Genomic DNA, 20975 nt, shown 5'->3' with positions numbered 1-20975 from the left:
TCAATCTGTGGACTCGGAATACTTTCCTGATGAGTTTACAGTCTCGATCGCTGGTTTCACTTTGGATAAAAAAGTCTCTGTGAGTCTCTCACCTGCGCTCTGACGTCTAACGTGAAAACACTGAGACGGCGGAAAAGCATCAATCTTTTACAGAGTTTGTGGATACGACTCAGTGATCTCATCTGCAAAGCACTAAATCACAACTGACAGCAGCACAGCTTCATGCACTGTTGATTGTCCTTTGCTGTATGTGGAGACTCTTTTTTTGTAGTCTTCAACATTACCTCCTCCTCCTAGACTGGAGTGGAACAGTTTTATAGTTTTATATGGTCGTGGTTGCTTCATCTGCTTCACTGGTTTCAGGAAGTTGCGTGGTTGAACACAGATCTCTGCGTCCTGTATGAGTCCGGTTTGAGGGGACAGGGTTTCAACTATTACTTAACTATTATAAGGAGAACTTCACTGATTGAACAATCCTCTACTTGGCAGTGAAATGAAGGAAAAAAACTTTTTTTAACAGGAAGAGAAGTCCAGGCTCAGGGAGGGGCAGTCATCTGCTTCAGCTTTCAGGGCGATGAAAGAAAGACGAGAGAGAAATGGAGCATGGAGAGACCACGAACAACAAACTGGACAAAACAAACTCCAACAGAGAGAAGACAAAAGCTGAAAACAGGGAGTGAAGATGCATCAGGGTTTGTCCCATAGCAGCCTGAACCAAAGCAGCATAACTAAAGGATGATCCAGCCCCCAAAATAAGCTTTAATCAATATTGGATGTTTTAAGGCTAATCCTTGAAGTACACAGGCTACACAAACTGGGAGCTGGTTCCACTCATCCCAGTCTACTTTTAGAAAGTCTAAGAACCACATGGAGGTGGCTGCAGCTCTGGAAGCAGAACAGCTCATGATAGGAAGCACTTACACAGAAAAAACGTAGACAAAAGTGCTTGTGTCAATGGGTGAATGAGGCATGTTGTACAAAGCACTTTGAGTGGTCGAGTAGAAAAATGCTATATAAGAACCATTTACAAGTCAGCCCGTCTGAGAGCAAAGTGCTCTATTAGGTTGAAAAGAAACTATGAGGTGTTTAAAATGTGCTGATCATTCAGGACTGTGTGAGATGGTCTGTGAGGCTGTTTAGGTTTTGATGAACGATCAGCTGGTCTGAAGGATGAAAAACTGCAGTTTCAGAGCAAATAAAATGAGAGCTGTTTATTTGATCTCACAATGACTTTTAAATAAAACCGAATGATTTTAGTTTGCAGTGAAAAATCGTTGTTTTTTATTTTGTGACTTCTCTATATGTAATCCACATGCTTGAGACAGACAGCGCCAACCATAACCAGGTCACACGATCATGTCTCATCCTTTCCTCTGTGCCTTACACAACGAGGTCAGTGCTGAACATATGCGGGGTTTCCCAGTGTGTGTAATGTAAGCACACTAATGCTACACAGTGTCACTGTCTGTTACAATCAGCTTCCTGAAGGAGAACCTGTGAGTTTCAGAGCAAATATAAACAGACTTATACATGACCTAAAGAGAGAGCAGGCGAGTGGGCAGGAAGTAACTAAAGAAGAGGAAGAAGAGGGTTTGTTTCCACCTTCTACACGGCACAAGGGAAGAAAGCCTCTTTTACAAAGACAATGCTAAAAATGACACATTAGTCATTTTACATCTTTATTGATGCTGATTTAAGTTTATTCCAGTTCTATTTCAGCTAACCTCCACACCCAAAGAGGAGAAGATGCAAACGCACCACTGTTGAAATTTTAGGGATGCACCTTCTTTATTTGAGTGGTTCCCACTCCACATCTGCCTGCCGTGTAGATGTATGATATGTTAGTGGATCTTTAACCCATTTCTGCTGATATGAATCCAGTGTACAAACCATGAAGACTATAGCACAGCTACACAGACCTGCGGGGTCTGTAAAGCTGTACAAAATAAAACATTTATTTTCCCCTCAGTCGATGTGGATCTATGTCTTTGGTCTGTTGTGGTTTTATGATATTGACAATGTTTTTGTATGTAAAAGGCCAACCAGTGCCAAGAGATGGAAAAGTGTTGATTTTGGTTTGGATGGTTTGGTTTCACATATTCTGCAGCATGCTGTTCATGTGAAAGTGTTTAGACCTAAATAATAATAATGATAAATAATAATAATAATTTAGTATTCTTATGGAAAGTGCTCACAGGATGTGCTTTATTTTGAAATAGAAGGAAGTGCCCTACTCTGTCTCTAGCTTTAGTGATGCCTGCTGCATGCAGCTGTGTGGTGTTATCCTGGATGAACAGCTATACTTCCTGTGCAGCAGCTTCATGCTCTGGACTGAACCCAAACAGCATCTATTATAATTTTGACATAATAATTACTTTTTAAAAATGTTGTTATTATTATTAAAATTGGAAGAAATAAATTAATCTTTCATTTTCATAACTTTAGGAAACAAAGACATTTTTTTATTTGAATCATAGTTTCCTAATCCTGTGGTATTACTGAGCGTTTTGTTTTTATTTATGTTTTTTTTAAGTGCTGAATTTGATTTTTTCCGTCCTGTGTTTGGTTTCATGTCCTTGTTCTGTTTGTAGTGGTCTTACTTCCCTCCGTGCTTCCCTGTTGTTCCTCCCTCTGCCTCATCTCTGAGCTTGTCTCTGCTGTCGTGTCTGTGAGTCTTGTCTCTGTTTTACTTTGAAGTTTAGCGTCATGTTTTTTATTTCGAGGTTGTTGGTTTACTTTCTGTCTTCTTCCCCCTACATGTCTGTCAGCCCACCCCTAACTGTTTCTACCTGTGTCAGTTACACTCAGCTGTACCTCCTTCCTCACCCTCTGCGTGTACATCCAGCAGCCACTGTATTAGGTAGACCGTGCTGATACTGGCTTGGACACTCTTCTGCTTTCAGAACTTCTTTAACTGGCACAGATTAAACAAACGTTCTTTGTGTTGTGTGTTCAGAGATGCTCTGTTGCATACCACGCTTGTAACGAGTGATCATTTGAGTAGCTGCCTGGTCTCTCCTCTCACCTCTGCCATCAACAAGCCATTTTTGCCCAGATCATGTCTACATGCCTCAACACGCCGAGATGCTGCCATGTGATTGGCTGATTAGATATTTGGGTGAACAATTGAGCAGGTATTCCTAATAAAGTGTCTTTTTCAGTTTCCATTATGCTTCTCCCTGTGCTACCCCGTGTGTTCACCTGTGTTTCTGGATTAGCTTAACATTTTCCACTTTGCTTACTGCCTAAATAAACATTCATCTTTGACTGGATGTCAGCCTGCTGAGTCCTGCATTCAGCTCTGACGACACCAGTGTATACTTCAAAGACTCTTATTGTGAAAGGCAGAGTAGGAAGAAGCCTTTCTCACATGTGTAGGAGAGTTTGGATCTCCTCATCAAAACAACATTGCAACAGTGATGATGTCAGTAGTCTGCACTAACAGGGCATTAAAATCCAAAAGATCACCGATGTAAAATATTTGGTTTTTACAGTTTCCTGAAATCACAGCAGAGGAAAATGAGTGAAAAGAAGAAACGGAGACGGGACAGAATACACGAATGTGTGAAACTGGTCTGTAAATGACAAATATTTACTGGCACAGAGCAGGACACAGACACACATAAGCATGCCAAACAGCATGCCCCCTCCAGCAGACTGCTGAGTGGACATCTGTCCTTTTGTACTGCCGTCTGCTGGGCTGAAACACACACACACACACACACGCACACACACACACACACACACACACACACACACACACACACTGGATGAGGACATATGGCACAGATAGCTGGCTGATTCTCTCACATGTCCATTGCATCAGTTAGTGTCAGTAAATCGGCACAGTGACTCATCTCGCCTTCGGGAAGCAGAGCTGCCAGCACAGCTTCTACCGGCTCACCTGAGCGTTGGTTTTCATCTCTGTGCCGTGCCACAGGGGAGGAGACATGAAGCTAAGAAGGTTTCAAATACATCAGGGCATCAAACAGTGTGACCTAATCTACGAGGATCTGTCATTTTAAAAACAAAAGAAGTACTTTTATTCAAGACCAAGCTACACAGCAGCCATTTGTAGAGTACAAGCTGTCCCGGCCTCTGCTGAAAGAATAACTATGTTTCTTGACTTGATGACTGAAGTGGATCTGGGCAAGCAGGCAGATTTTTTGCGGGGTTTCAGCTGCCAAGTTTCCATCCAAATGTAGCATAAATTTTAACCCATTTCCAGAAAATAGGTAAAGAAAATGTGGACCATAGGGTTTGGCACACTGAGAAAAGAAAAACTGAAGAAGTTAAAGGGGAAAAAGCTCCAGTGAAAACCTAAACTGACTGAAAGGTCACAGTATGAAGCCCTGATGTTGGTGAAACCTTCTTAGCTTCATGTCTCCTCCCCTTTGGCACAGCACAGAGATGAAAACGCTCAGGTGCACAGCTCTGCTTCCTGGAGGCAAAATGAGGAGAATGTGATGGAAGTTTGTCTATTTATACACTGCATCTGGCTTTTACATACATTTTTTTTTATCGCAGTCAAAGTACACCAGTGCGAATCAGAGCTGTGGGGAAAACAAGGAGGCTGCCTGGCATCATTCAAAAGGAAAAACCAACCAGACGAACACTACATGGCATCATCATCATCAAAGCAGGTCAGAGATGATGGCAGCGCTCCTGCATCGTACACACATCTGAGGCCTGGTGTGTGTGTGTGTGTGTGTGTTTACCTGGCTTTGCAGCTCGCTCTGCTGTCTCAGTCTCAGGTTCTCTGGAGTGTCGGCCACGATGGTGAATGACGTCTTGGGGTAATGTCTGAAATGAGACAGAGAGCGTGGTCATGCATGAAAGGTGAAAGTTCATGACAGTACAACTATGGTTTGTTTGAAATGGTTCCCAGGAGAAAGCCTCTTCTCTCTAAAAAGGATACTGAAGCACATCGTAGGTTTGCAAAGTTGCATGTGAACAAAACAGAACACTTCTGGAACTGTATCATTTGGACAAAAGAGACCAAACACACAATATCAGCAAACACCAGCTGTCTGCGAGGTGATGGTGGGGTGAGGATTTGAGCACCTTGCAGTCACTGGGTTGACCGAGAACTCCTCTGTATAACAAAGTTTTCTAGAGTCTAGTGTGAGGCTGTCTGTCTGACAGATAAAGCTGAAACTGAGTCATGCAACAGGACAATGATCCTAAGCACAGAAGGAAATCTACAACAGAATGTCTGAAAAAGGAAAGAATCGGATAAGTGACGCATGCACGTTTTAGAAATCCTTAAAAAGTTTTGAGATTGACTATAATATCTGAAGTACTCTGACAAAAGCCAGAACTACATGGCATTTAAAGGTCTTGTTAAAGGTTGTTGCCTCAACAAACAGCCATGATGCTAATACAGAAAATTCACAATAATAAATATTTGAGTGCTTAGAAGCAGCAGAAATGCTGTAAACTCCCCACTGACACATTTGCACCTGTTAATGATACATTTCTACTGAATGTGCTCGAAGCTGTTTGTTTATCACCTGTAGCTGTAACCACTCACATCTTTGTTTCTCTCACTGCGAAGAACATTTTAATACAAATGTTGAGCCCACTTTAATAATAAAGGCAATGGGCTGAAAAATGTCAGAGCCCTTTGTGTCCTGTGAGTCACCTCAATGAGTTAATGACCCACCAGGACGGTGACATTAGCAGAAACAATGACCCATTAAGAGGACGTAAAATTAAAAAGCAGCACTGTGCTATTACTCTAGTTATCTCACTTGACCTTTCCATCTCTTACTAATAGCCTTTGGTGCATTCATTTCTCCGCATCTAAGAACAGAGTTTGAATTTTAGCTTTTGTCTGCAGGAACCCACGGTGTGTAGGACAATGGATTTCAGTAACTACCGTATGAGGAGAGTGGATGGGAGACGGAGGTGGAAAACACTCCCACACACCACCTCCAACAACCTTTGAGGATATATTTTTAGTATAACTGGCGTTTAGCCCACAAAGAGAAACCCTCTGTGAGCTTTTAAGGATAGTTTTGCAAAGGAAGGACCAGTGAGCATAAATGTAGTGCTTTAAAATCTCAAATCGCCCTCAAAACCTTGAGCCTTCTCTCATCTATGGACGGAATATGTAATTTTTATTGGAAAAACTCACCAAATCCCCCCACAAAACAGAGATTTCACCCTCCTACACTTGATATCAAAAGTTTCGTGTAACAGCTTTTTCCTCAAACAAATCCTTGGACATTTTCAACCAGCAAGTTTCTCTGTAAAGGTCATCGATCATCGACCTCGTTCCTCTTATTTGAAGCAATTCATGCTTTGGCTTGAATTGATTTTTAACATTTTCTTTGCTACTGTTTCCTCATTTTGCATCTTTCATGATGAATGCACTTCTAAAAACAGGATGTTATTTTTCTATGAAACACTGAATGTTTGTTGCTTCTGGATTCAAAGTGTGATCCAATGTCCCGGGAAGAAAAATGGTAGATGCTAAAGTCACAAACACTGGTATAACAGTCTGAGAAGGAAAACTAACAAATCCAAAAGCAACAAAATGGGAGAGACTGGTGCCCAGAGCCAGCTGGGATAGGCTCTGGGTCCCCAAAACCTAGTTGGACAAGTTGTTGCCCTCACTTCTGTAACATTGGTGCTCTTTGGTGTCTGTGTTGTTCTACTTTTGGTGACATGTACAGTTCAATTTAAGAGGCTGGAGGGGAGATGGTGTCAGAATCTTTACAATGTCCTGGTTCATGTCCTGTTTCGTCCTTTAAGTTCTTGCTGATTCGCTTAGTTTGCTGGTGTAGGCACTAAAATCTGCTCGATTTTGTCATGGACCTTGAAATGTTAGTTTTTTGTTCTCATTTGTATTTCTAGTTCTCATCTCTCTATGCCTCATTGTATTTGTACTTCCTGCCTTTGCTTCCTTTCCACATTATCAGCTCCACTTTGACTGCTAAAACCTGTGACTCATTTTTCAATCCGCGTGTACCTATGTGTATAAATAACCTGGTCTGATAGGTTTTTCCCCTACAGCTTCCATCATATGTAAGGTTTTTGTTGTTGTTTGTGTTTGTGGCTTTGTCCTATCATGGTTTCAGTTAAAATATGCCCCTTCCCCTCCATGTTTTGGATCACTGATGAAACTGAGAGGAAATGCTCTGATATTAAAAGGAAGATAACTTTTGGGCAACTAATTATCAAATATATCAACCATTTTCCAGTTCAAGTTTTGTTTGATTACTACGGTACTGTTTCCAGAAAAATGGATCAAGTTTGTGGCTTGTTTGAACTTCACTGAGTGACCTCGTGCCACCTAAAAGAAACTCCATCAAAACTGTTGACTGTCAGCAAACTGTCACAGCTGTCTCGTGCTGATAGCTGCTGCTCAGCTCGAAGGCTCAGTGGTGGAGCTGCTTTTGTAACGCTGAGGCGCAGTGGGTGGAAGAAACCAAAACACGGCATGAAAAACGACACTCAGCACACAGAGAACTGAATCACGGACACGAAGGCCACTAGGCAAACATGATAGCTTTAACAGCATTTTTTAGACTTAAACACTGCGGAGGAACAACACGCCAACACAAACTAAACAATAACACAAACTCCAACTTAATCAGCACCTCTGACAGTTTTACAAAATATATTAAACTGTTAAACTGAGCGTTTGATACAAAGCCTGAGTGTCCTGAACCTGATCACACACTCGACCCGCTGTAAGAATCACAGACTGAACACTGAATAAACAAACTACGTAACAATTAGTCCTTCATAGATAACTTTGTAATTGTTGGTTGAATAAATCATTCAAGCTAACTTTTAAAACACCAGTTGAATCCTGGCATCTATTGAATATTTTGTTTTGTCTGACCAATGATCCAAATTAAAATACAATAAAAAGATTAAATAAATGTGGTCAGTGCCAGCTCACATCAGGTTTCTACAAATCCAACTTGAAAAAAATGGGTTAGCCATTTAAACTGCTTTAACCTGACTATACAAACCACTTTGCAACCCACCTTCACCACCTCATCATTTTCATTTTGTGTCTAACTTAAACTCATATTTGTGGTCATCGATGTCTTGATCTCACAATCAGCCACCAAACAGATGTTAACCGCTGCTCATGGTAATAGCAATCCTCCGCTGACAGTGGTGGTGCTGACAAACTCTTGTAGCTTTACTTGATATTTCATCATTCTGTTATTATTATTATTATTAGTTGGGGCGATCGTGGCTCAAGAGTTGGGAGTTCGCCTTGTAATCGGAAGGTTGCCAGTTCAAGCCCTAGCTTGGACAGTCTTGGTCGTTGCGTCCTTGGGCAAGACACTTCACCCGTTGCCTACCGGTGGTGGTCAGAAAGCCCGGTGGCGCCAGTGTCCGGCAGCCTCACCTCTGTCATTGTAGCCACAGCCACCCCAGGGTGGCTGTGGCTACAATGTAGCTGCCATCACAAATGTGTGGATGACTGGATGTGTAAAGTGCTTTGGGGTCCTTAGGGACTAGTACAGGCCATTTACATTTATTATTATGTATCCTTAAAGTTATTAAAATACTCTATGAAGGGAACATCATTTTATTATGATTGTATATTATTATAAAAATGAGAAATCAAATTAAACAATCTGTAAGTGCAAAGATGAGTCTAATCTATGAAATCCAATTTAGATCATAGCTACTACGAGCTCAACTTCAGCCAAGATGAATCAGATTAAAGTGTGGAACACAGATGCCTACATGTGACATGCTAACATGTTAAACCTGCTGGTTCCAGGAAGAAACAATATTTCTATTAGAGTGGTGGGGTTTTGTTAACAGTTTATGGTTATACAGACATTATATACACTGTCTATGTTTTTAGAGTGTATACAAAAAATGAACATATTTCCGGGTGAAGTGCCACGGCCTGCATTCTTTATATCAGTCAACAGAGGGCGACTCCTCAATCGAAGTCAGACTGTAGAGAAATCAAGTGGAACAGTTGAGGGGGTGCTTTAAGGTGTGGCTGCTCCTCAGTGACCAGTTTTCTCAGTCAGACCATATACAACTGGTGTCCATGCTTTATATGCAGTCTGTGGTAGAGCAATAACAACATAACGGTTGTCTCTACGTTCAGTCCAGGTTCAGGTAATGTATCTGCCGTTGACTACAGCACCCTGCGAGCAGGCTGGAAACCCCGGAGGAGCCCAGCGACCAGTCGATCTGCTGATTCAGAGAGAAGCCTCGTAACTCTCTTTGAGCGTGAGTGAATCATCGTTGCCACCAGCGTATTCAGCAGCAGAGTTTGACCACTTCAGCGAACTGTCCTTCACTCCTCTCTTCCTCCTACTTCACCTCTTTCTTCCTCCCACTCTCATTTTCTCACTCCTCTCCCACGCACTCTCTCTCATATCCAGATAGAGCGAGCCTGCTCGTGTTTTACACTCCTCACAGTTATAACAAATGTCATTTTTAATGAGTCCATCAGTAATTGAAGCACAGATAAAGTCTTGTGAATCCTTTAATGCATGTTTGCTGTTTGTTTGATATAAATTTAGTAGTTATACTAAACTGTTCAGTGATATACACATGATACGCTTATTTCCCCCTCTGTGTTTCTGCGCTGTAGTTGAACAACATGAGAAGCATGTTGTTGAGTACTGAACAGCATCACTCTGTTTCTGTGTCTCAGTTTAACCTTGTAATTACAGCATAACTGTGCTGTGGTCTGAACAGGGACATAAACAGTCATCATCTTCTTTACTTAGAGGGCTTTCTCACTGTGTTTTCTTCACACTCAGAAGTGTAGCACCTCTATGAATCTAAAAGCATTATTTCGAACCTGTCACTGCTTCTGATTCTTTCCTGTCATTTCATTTTCTTTGTCTTACTTTCTGTTTTGTCTCTTTCCTCTTAAACTTCTGTGACATTTGAAGTCTTTGGCTCCATGACGGTACTGCACAGGATTGTTGTTCATTTTCTTTTTGTTCGATTGTGTGTGTGCTTCAGAGCAACACCTCAACTGTTTCAAGAATGCATTTAGTCCTCACATCACATTGGTCCTCACATTGATCTACCAGATCCTTGGACTGGTGATTGTTTCTTTTTATACATTTTCTCTCAATTTGTTTAAAAAGTCCCAGTCTCTGAATCTATTGGCTACTCTGCTGACTTATGGGGGGGCCACACAGGAAGCAATTTACTCGTTATGCATCACTTTGTTGCTTACAGTCCGTCGCTAGTAGACATTCCAGGTTCTGGTTGCCTAGGTAACCCTATAATTTATTTACCACCGCCTCACAAATGAATCAGTGGTATTCTTCATTGTAACTGGGAGTTACAAAATTTAGTTTGGGAACCGCCCACTCCGTGTTGCAAAGAGGCTAACTACATTTGACCGTACGGCTTCCATGGTTTCTGTTCACTAGACAGGAAGTAAGAGGTTTTAAGTAACGGCTTGATTACCTCCACGTTAAAAGCCTGTGGTATACAACCCAAAATTAAAACTGAAGACTTACTTAACTGTGAGGTGTCTTTGAGTGGTTTTGTGGGAATGGGGTCTAAAAGGTATGTTGATGGTTTAGAAGAAGACATTACTGAAGTTAAATTGAGCTCAGAAAGATGTTTAAGAGAGAAAAGAGTTAATAAAGTTAATGTACTTAATGATATATCTACAGAACTGCTTGATTTTTTTCTCTAATGACTTCAGAAATTCATAAAGTCATTGTTATTTAAGATTAAATGAATACTTGGCTCAACAGAGTTTTGACCTTTTCTTTTCTTTTTGAGGAATATTGAGATGTCCTAGCTTAAAGAAGGGCAGTTAAAAAAAAGTATCAAAGTATTTTTTCAGGTCAGTGCATGTTTTTCTTATATAGATCTATTTGGATGGATATATTTCTTATATAGAGAGAAAAATGCTTTTTTTAGGGCTTAGTTTGCGAAATATACAATAAAAACTTTGGTTTTAGGATTAAGGTCTGTGTGAAGGTCAAGAACAGGATTGGAAAAGTAGCTGTAAAGATGTCTGGTAAGGCTCCAGGACATCACTGTAAGGCAAACGAATGATGCCTGAACATGGTTGTGTGTTTCACTTCTGCTTCTTTATTAATAACACACACACACACACACACATTTCGGCATTAAGTTTCACTTCACCTGCTCCCGTATCTACTGGCAACCATGAATGCTTTGTTCATTTGGCGCAACCCAATCCTTTGAGACAAAGACTGGCTCTGTGGGATATCTTACACACACACACACACACACACACACACACACACACACACACACACACACACACACACACAGCTTCTGGCTGGACAAGCAGCTCAGGACAAAAACTCTGTTTGTGTGAAGTCATTAACAGCCAGCGGACATCCAGACGCCTGCAGCAGACAAGCAGTCTGCTCTGTTCTACACATAAGCTCTGCTTTTTAGTAAAAAGTAAAAAAACAAAACAACTAAAGATACTAATAAATAAACTTCCAATTCAGTGTAAATGTTTAGAATACTAACCAGTTACGACACTCTACACCAGGGGTGTCAAACATAAGGCCCGGGGGCCAGATTCAGCCTGACAAAGAGTCCTATCCTGCCAACTGGACCTTTAATTATATATTTAAATGTTTTACAGCTTCTCCTACTCTTAAAGACCGTTCATACACAACATAACTATGTATGACCCACTATCTGAAATGACTTTGACATTACTGCTTTAATCATCCCTCACTGCACAGCTTCAAGAACACCTGTTAGATTTTGGGACCTACATCAGCTACAGATGATTTGCGATATATATGAAGTCCAGATAAGAGAATTAGAAGATAAATAAATGTGGATGCAAAACTCCAGATTTTTATTTGATTGCACTACTCACTGTTTAAAATCCTTCTTTATCTGATACTGGGGCATGATGCAGCCCCTCAGCTCATCTTCCATCTAACTCCGCCCCTTTAAACTAACTTCCTGATTGGCTGTTCCTCATAAACTGCATTTATTAGCAAGCAGGTGGGTGGAGCTTCTGAGGCTGTATCAGGGATATCCCCTGTTTTTCTCTGCAGAACTCAGTGGCAGTGATTTAGTGAAGTTTGGCAAGAACGGCCATGAGACAAAGGTGGAAATGCTGAATGAGTGGATGTGTTTCTCTCTTATTCACAGATACACAATTTTCAGGATAACAACAAACTACACGCAGTGCTAAACAAACAGTGAGGTGTTTGTGCCGCTCTCGTCTACGTGAGGACTAAAAATAATCTCTGCCACATAAGGAAACACACACACACACACACACACACACACACACACACACACACACACACACACACACACACACACACACACACACACACACACACACAGTGTCCTTTAAACTGTTTCCAATAATACCCTCAGACACATCCTGCCTTTCTGTTACTGCTCTGTTAAGATACCACATTTACAGTACACCGGAGTGTGTGTGTGTGTGTGTGTGTGTGTGTGTGTGTGTGTGTGTGTGTGTGTGTGTGTGTGTGTGTGTGTGTGTGTGTGTGTGTGTGAGAGATGCAGTGGGTGTGTTGTGGATACAGATTTAGATTTACCATTGTCTATGATGTTGCAGTGGCATTTGCCAAACGACAGTCTCCTCACTCTCCCAGCAGCAGTGACGCACACGACTCTAACTCAGCATTCAGACACAGTGTGTTTGTGCGTGTGTGTTTGTGTGCGTCTGCGTGTGTTTGAGCCCCATAAAGAAACACTACATCATGTTCTCACATTTAAACACAAGGACTGGGGGTTTATTTATTGCACACACCTTTTTTTGAAGTGTGATAGTTTCACAAGAATCGTTATTTGACGTCATCACACCGACATCGACACAAAAAGGTTTATCTTCATTTACATATAAATCTCGGTCCTTGCACCATTACATAAAACTAAATGAGTACAGTCTGTGCTCTCAGAATGATGCCCCACTTTTCCATGAATAATCTACAGACTGAGCTGAAGTGTCAGCGATCGTTATCACAGATTAGGTTGATTTCTTTTTTAACATACTCTTGATAAGTGTGATTACTCTTGAAATATGATATCTACTATTCTTTCCTTGGACTTTCATCTGTGCAACATTGCTAAAATGAGGAACATCCTGTGAAAGAGTGAGTCTGCTGTAATTCTTTTAAATCAGGTGGTTGAGTGGTACCACACCCAGGACACGAGTAACACAGCAACGTTCTCTCTCTGGACAAAACTGCTCCCCGTAGCTACTCTCGTCTGGTTCTCTGTTTAATCCAGAATTTAAAATCCTTCTCTTCACATGCAAAGTCCTGAATAATCAGGAATTATTCTTAAATAATATCTTAAAGACTTCATAGCATCATCTTATCCCAACAGAACAGAACTGCAGGCTTAGTTGACGCCTCGACCTCTGAGATTAGGGATCTCAGGATGCACTGAGCACTTCTGCTCCTCTCATCTTTTTCAGTCCTGATATTTTATTTTATTACACGATTACGTTTCGCCGTCCGTCTCCTGTAGTTTGTGTTTTTGTCCTGTTTCTCTTCTCCTAATCCCCTCCACCATCCAAATGGTTGGAGCAGATGGCTGCCTCTCCATGAACCTGGTTCTGCAGGAGATCTCTTCCTGTTGAAAGAGCGTTCTGCCTCCCTACCGTCACCAAGTGCCTGCTTACAGTTTATCATCTAATTATTGAAGTTTTCTCTCTAATATTGTCGGGTCTTTACAAACAGTGAAAAGAGAGCAGAGGACATAGCTGTTATCAAGCCTGCTGTCACTGTAGCTCATCCAGGCTTTCTGCGTGATGAGGGTGAGCCAGGGCTCCACAGTCCTCAGCTGCCCCCATCAACATCAACAACACAAACAACAAATGGACAGGTGGGCGGAGCCACGTGATCACATACTGACAGGTTAGAAAAGAGAAACTGAAGTTTCTGTCAGAACACTCTTTTTTCAGTGGAAGCGAGACAGATGAAGAGGAAGAAGACGGGGCAGGGTTGACGGCTGAATATGTGTGCACGCTCGCCGCTCAGCCTGGCCTCGGTCCACCTTCCTTTTTAGGTGTTGATGAAACTCTCAGTGTGGGCTCAGGACAGACTTGGCTGCTGCAAACCTCGCTCAGTGTCCAGCAGCATAAAATATGCACTGCAGGGAAAATACTGTGCCTGCTGTACGGTGAGTTGCTGACTGCACAAAGTGGCACAGACGGGAAATGGAGAAAGTTTGGGTTCAAAGTCAACGTTGCAGCCAACTCGTTTCCAAGGATGCAACGTTTACTTTGAAGGCAAACTGCCTCCCTTTCCAGTTTGTGCCACACTCAAGGTTTACAAGTGATCAGCTCCTTCTTTGCAAACGACTTAACCCAGCGAGAGCCACCAACCTCCACAAACCACTGCCAACCAGTAGGTGACTACTCACGTTTCCCTAGCAACCAGCAGTTGTATCACATCCAACACCGTGGACAACTCTGAGTAATGTGCGTATGATGTCACATGAGAAACCTCAAGACACAAAATATGATGGCCAGAGTACAGAGCTTCAAACGCTTCAGCTTGACAAACATTAAAGCAAGATAAAGATGTTATAAATGTATTTTCAATAATTAAAAACATTAAATCAGTAAAACAAAACCCATCAATATGAACACACGGTATATCTTACTGTCTTTCTTGTAGATTCCTGGAAAATCTTAAGTCAACATCAAACTAAATTAATGAAAATACTCTGAAAAATGCAAAACTTGGAGAGGAGGAAGCTCTCTCTCTCACTCACACACACACACACACACACACACACACACACACACACACACACACACACACACGCTCCTCTTCATTACATCCAGGTCACAGACAGGTCACAGTCTGAGGTGCTGCAGTGTCATCCTCCATAAACAGCTCCTCTCTGAGCTGGCTCGGCTCGGCTCGGCTCAGGTCTGAACGCCACAGCTCGTCTCATGTTGGGAAAACCAGCAACAGATCTACTGAAGGACTAGTCCACCGATTTCAAACTCAGATATCCACATCCATGAAGCTATGGGGGAGCTTCACCTGACTGATATTTAAATGAATACTGAATATAAATTAATCAATGTTTAACTTTAATCAATGTTAAGTTGGTATTAGACTTTTAAAAGACACCCTGCACTACAAACCTGCAGTGAGGCACTAGGACATCTTATCACTTCAACATGAACGTTTTTATAAAATTTCACCCTTTTCAATTAAAACCTCTGAATAAACTTGGAAATATCCATCAGACATGTTTCTGCCACATTATGTGCTTTGTACATATATGATGCCACCAACCAGTAATGGCGGTCTCTGGTGGTCTCTGGGGTCAAGTACATGAGAAAGTGGGCTAAAATCAACTTGAACTATTAAATGATCACAAGCAAAAGGCAGTTTTCCAAAGCTTCCCAGTTTCAGGCTGAAACAGACATGCTTTTTACTAAAGTGATGAAAAACGATGCAACATTGTTCTGCTGTTAGAGCATGTTTGAAAGCATCAGTGTCACTGACTCACTGCTGTAAGGCAGTAATTCACCGCTAATGTAGAAAGTGGAAGTAAGAATAAAGACGGGCATGGAGAGTTGCTGTATTTCAAACATCTCCCATGAGACGAGGCTGTTTTTATTTATCTGTTTTTTTTTTTGGCCTCAAAATTGTGAAACTCAAAAGTGTCAATATCAGGATGCATGAACAAAATAAAATTCATAGGAGCATGGGGGTACAGCAGTTAGCACTGTTGCCTCACAGCAAGAAGGAACTCAGGACCTTCTTGCTGTGAGGCAACCCCACCAACAGGCCGGGGTCTTTCTGTGTGGATCCCACAATCGTTTATATCTTTGTAGATCTAACAGTTAAACTGAGCACCGAACTGAATGTCAGATTATGATCGTGTGTCACAACAAGATGTATCACCTACTTCAGACATTTGAGGAGTATAGGCTGAAACTGATGCCTGGATGAAATAAGATCACAACATGCAATTTAAGACTTTTGTTCTGTGTTGAGTGTTGATTAAATGAGACAATATTCATTTAGTTAAGTATGGAGACTAAACAGCCGATATAACAGCCGTTTTTGGCTCTGAGTTGGACTTTTGGGGTGTTATGTATGATCACTAGAATAATAAAAATATCCTTTATGGTTGTGTAAATGAACCACAAAGTAAAAATCTTTAAATGGCTTTTTTTGGCATCCTGGGCAGAAATGTCTTTGGCTCTGAATAAAATCACTTTGGAAGGTTCCACAATTCTTTTATTCAGTAAAAATCTGCATAAATAAGATAATAAATTGCATAAATATGAAATTCAACTTCAAGAATATTTGGAGGATGTTTAAATGTCAGCGATGTTGGTTGGCTTTTGGGAACCAAAGGAGCATTAGGACCCAGAAACAGATAATGTTGTCACTCAAAAAACTGCCACGACCCGATGGACACATCATGTGGAAAGGTGATGGGCCAGCAGCTTTGACAAACTACCATTACTTCAACAGGCTGGCTTCATAAAGTTCCCCCATTGTGTCACTATTTAAGTAGAGTTAACCTGAATCCTCTCCTACAGCGGAGTGATAAAGCTGCTGAACCGTAGCTTCTGCCGACTTCAGTTTAATTAGTTCACCTTCATTGCCACCATTTAACCACCCCTCATGGCTTTGTGTTGGTGGCAGGCCCAGATAAAAGGCCATGAGAAATGAGGGGAATTTATTCAGGCTGCGCTTATTTAAGTAAGAGATACTATCAGTCAGAAGATTTAATAGCAGCCTGCCGGGAAGATCCACAGCTGAGATGAGCAGAAGTCTGAGTTTAACACTGAGGGCTACAGAGGAAGATGTAAAAAAGAACTAATGATGGATGATTTTAGCCTTTTCTTTCTAGGAGAAATCACATATCAACACACACCAACACCACACACACTCCCACCACCAACAAAATCACCACCAACAACATCACACACACTCCCACCACCAACACCACACACACTCCCACCACCAACAAAATCACCACCAACAACATCACACACACTCCCACCACCAACACCACACACACTCCCACCACCAACATCACACACACTCCCACCACCAACACCACACACACTCCCACCACCAACACCACACACACTTCCACCACCAACACCACACACACTCCCACCACCAACAAAATCACCACCACCAACACCACACACACTCCCACCACCAACAAAATCACCACCACCAACACCACACACACTCCCACCACCAACACCACACACACTCCCACCACCAACACCACACACACTCCCACCACCAACAAAATCACCACCACCAACACCACACACACTCCCACCACCAACACCACACACACTCCCACCACCAACACCACACACACTCCCACCACCAACAAAATCCCCAACAACATCATCACATACACTCTCATCACCAATAACATCAATGCTACCACCATCAACAAGACACACACTGCCACCACTAATAGCATTATTACCAACATCATCAATACTAACAGCACCACTACCATCACATCAATAGAATCAGAATCAGAATCAGAATCAGAAACTTTATTGTCATTGTCATGAGAACAACGAAATTAAGAATGGTCCCCGATCATTGCATCATCCCTAGCAATATCAAAATATAAATAAAACAATAAAATTCAATAAATAAAATAGATAGAATACTTAAAATACTAATAAGATATAACAGTAAAACATTCACATACATTCCCACACACATGCTTCAGACCGTGCATAGATTAACACAAGAGTGGCGTGATGGACATTTTTTTGTAGTATTCAGATGTGTTATTGCAGTTGGATAACAGCTGTGTTTGAGTCTATTAGTCCTTGCTCTGATTGCCCTGTACCGTCTGCCTGAGGGCAACAGTTCGAACAGGGAGTGGCCAGGATGTGAGGTGTCTTTTATGATGTTTTGGGCCTTTTTAAAACAGTGGGCATTGTGTAGAACTTCCAGTGTGGGGAGAGGGCAGCCAGTGATCTTTTGGGCAGTGTTAATGATCCCTTGGAGTGCTTTCCTCTGAGCCCCTGTGCAGCTAGTGTACCAGATGCATATGCAGTAAGTTAGAACACTCTCAATGGTGGCTCTGTAGAAGGACACCAGCAGTCTCTGTGTGATGTTATTCCTCCTGAGAATTCTCAGGAAGTACAGTCTCTGTTGGGCCTTTTTCAGCAGCTCGGAGGTGTTCACACTCCAGGAAAGGTTCTCCTCTATATTGACTCCCAGGAAGCGGAAGCTTGCCACCCTTTCTACACAGTCCCCATTTATGAATAGTGGTTGGATCTCTGCCTTTTTCCTTCTGAAGTCTATTATGAGTTCTTTGGTTTTTGAAGTGTTGAGGAGGAGGTTATTGGCCTTACACCATGACGTCAGCTGCTCCACCTCGTCTCTGTACGTAGACTCGTCTCCCTTGGAAATGAGCCCCACCACTGTGGTGTCATCTGCAAATTTCACAAAGATGTTGCTGTGGTGGCGAGGAGTGCAGTCGTGTGTGTAGAGAGAGTAGAGCAGTGGACTGAGCACACAGCCCTGGGGTGAGCCAGTGCTGAGACTCAGGGCTGAGGATGTGTGATGGCCAACTCTGACTCTCTGTCTACGGCCCGAGAGGAAGCTATTGATCCACATGCAGGTGCTGTCTGGAAGCCCCAGGTCTTGTAGCTTGGCCACCAGTTTGTGTGGAAGGATGGTGTTAAAAGCTGAGCAGTAATCCACGAAGAGCATCCGCACATAGCTACCATGCTCTTCCAGGTGAGTTAATGCAGCATGGAGTGCTGTGGCTACAGCGTCTTCCGTGGATCGGTTTGCTCTGTAGGCAAACTGGTGTGGATCCAGGCTGCGGGGCAGGGCTGCTGTGATGTGTCTGCGGACCAGCTTCTCAAAGCATTTCATTACCACTGGGGTGAGTGCCACCGGTCTGTAGTCATTCAGGCCGGTGATGTGGGGCTTCTTAGGCAAGGGGACTATGGTGGAGGACTTCAGGCAGAGTGGGACAGTCGCCTGTGCGAGGGATTTGTTGAAAATCCTGGTGAAGATCCCAGCCAGCTGTCCTGCACAGTACTACCGCCATTAGAAGCAACAGCAACACCACATACACTACCTCCACCACTAACATCACCAGCAACATCATCATACTAGCACTATCAATAATAATATCATCACCAACACAAACACCAGCAGCATCAACACCAAGATCAGGAACCACTGCGCTCCACAACACTCTAAATGTCTCCTTTATTGTGTGACAGTAACCTTTAATGTTTAACGTTTTACCCTTTTGAAAGCTGATGATCTCTTCTAAAACGAGTGGTTTCTGTCACATTTCAGAACAAAATGACTGGGTTTGCAACAGAAGTCAGTGAGGGTGATCTCTTTTGACTGTATGCAGCTACCCTTGGAAAAACCTGGAAACTATCTGAATGGTCTTCACACCACGTCTCTATTGATGCATACTGAAATACCAAAACTCGCCATTAAAGGGGAAAAGAGTTAAATCCTTCCAGTTCAAAGTTTCAGAGTTCATGACAGAAATAACTTTATTTTACTGTTTTATATGCAGTGTTACGTTTTTGGGCGACCGTGGCTCAGGGGGTTGGGAAGAGCATCTGTAACCGGAAGGTTGCTGGTTTGATCCCCGGGCTCTCTGTCCTGGTCGTTGTGTCCTTGGGCAAGACACTTTACCCTACCGCCTACTGGTGTTGGCCAGAGGGGCCGATGGCGCGATATGGTAGCCTGGCTTCTGTCAGTCTAGTAGCATTGTAAAGTGCTATATAAATCTAATCCATTATTATTCTGTAAGTTAAAAATTGTTTTTTTTATCATCAGCATTTAATAGAGTCTCTGATTGGAAAAGGTTGCAGTCACCAGGTGTCCTGCCATGTGTGAAACATCCGTTTTTATGTGCATGAACGTTCAGCCTGTTGTGTTACCTGCTGTCTCCAGCTAACACAAAGAAGTCTTGCTGTGTTGAACGTTCTTTGTAGTGCATCCCTCTGGTTGTTGTAGTTCACTAAAAACAAGTTGAAGCCTTTTTGCAACTAAAAGAAGTCTCAACTTTCTTTATGGTCGACCTAATGACACCTTGGAAAATCTTTTTTTAATTCACAACAAAACTCTGTCTGACTCGGGTACAACAAGGATTAAGAATAAATGCATTGGTGAGAACCTGTACCAGCTTCCTGATCGTTGATCTCTCCACCAATAAATATCATAATCTTCCAGATTAAAGTACCCACTCTAGTTTCCAGGAACATAACTCCTGCTTCTGCCTTCACCCACAGAGGAGCGATCTGTGCCACAAATTTCGGTTTAAAAGTTGCAGACGATGGCAGAAACTTAAAAAAACCCGTCGCCGTCATTAAGCGATACTGCTGTGTAGACAGGACCTTTGTCTCTGGTTCATGGAGATGAGTCTCAGTCAGCAAATGGTGGCGTTTTATATCTTTATTAAGAAGCTGACAAAAGACCACGCTGTCCTCAGTGGCTTTAACACTACATCTTTATTATGCTGAAGGAAAAGAGGAGAGGAGCAAGGGAATAAAAGAAACAGGAAGAGTAAAAAGAATGAAATGTAAAGAAGCTGGACAGCAAATGAAAAACAAAAGAACAAATCTGGGAAGATGAAGATAAATCAAAAGGAGATGGGATAAAAGGAAGAGGGAAAACACAAAGCAAAGAGTGAAGACAAAACATGTAGGTGAGGGAGGACAGGAAAAACAAACGTAATATAATAAAAACGTAAAAAAATAAGAGGGAAGATATTTACGATTTTAAAAGAGCAGAAAAAGAACGTACAGCGAGTCTAACTCAGCCTCCTGAGAGCTTTTTACTCTCTTTGTATCGTGACACAGCTTCTGATGAAAGCACAACAACAACATAAACTGCAATGCATTCAGAGCTCCATCTCATCACAAGGCTGTTTATAGAGCCGGAGCACTTCTAGCACCCGGACACTGTCTCTACTCATCTCTCTTCACTGTCCCTCGTCTTTCTGTTCACTCGTTC

General features: G+C 42.2%; 1 protein-coding gene across 2 annotated transcripts in view; it reads right to left on the bottom strand.

The window, feature by feature from the left end:
- The window catches only part of LOC113029692 (LIM zinc-binding domain-containing Nebulette), a 127723-nt gene that overhangs the window by 89491 nt on the left and 17257 nt on the right, over nucleotides 1-20975 (bottom strand). For both annotated transcript variants that reach the window (XM_026180681.1, XM_026180680.1), the window contains exon 3: nucleotides 4719-4803. In XM_026180681.1, coding sequence (XP_026036466.1) covers nucleotides 4719-4803 — 85 coding nt within the window. The remainder of the gene's footprint in view (nucleotides 1-4718; nucleotides 4804-20975) is intronic.

This window comes from Astatotilapia calliptera, chromosome 9, assembly GCF_900246225.1.
Source record: "Astatotilapia calliptera chromosome 9, fAstCal1.2, whole genome shotgun sequence".
In the NCBI taxonomy this organism is placed as follows: Eukaryota; Metazoa; Chordata; class Actinopteri; order Cichliformes; family Cichlidae; genus Astatotilapia; species Astatotilapia calliptera.
Note: the sequence above shows the minus strand (reverse complement) of the source record. Positions and strands in the feature narration are given on the sequence as shown.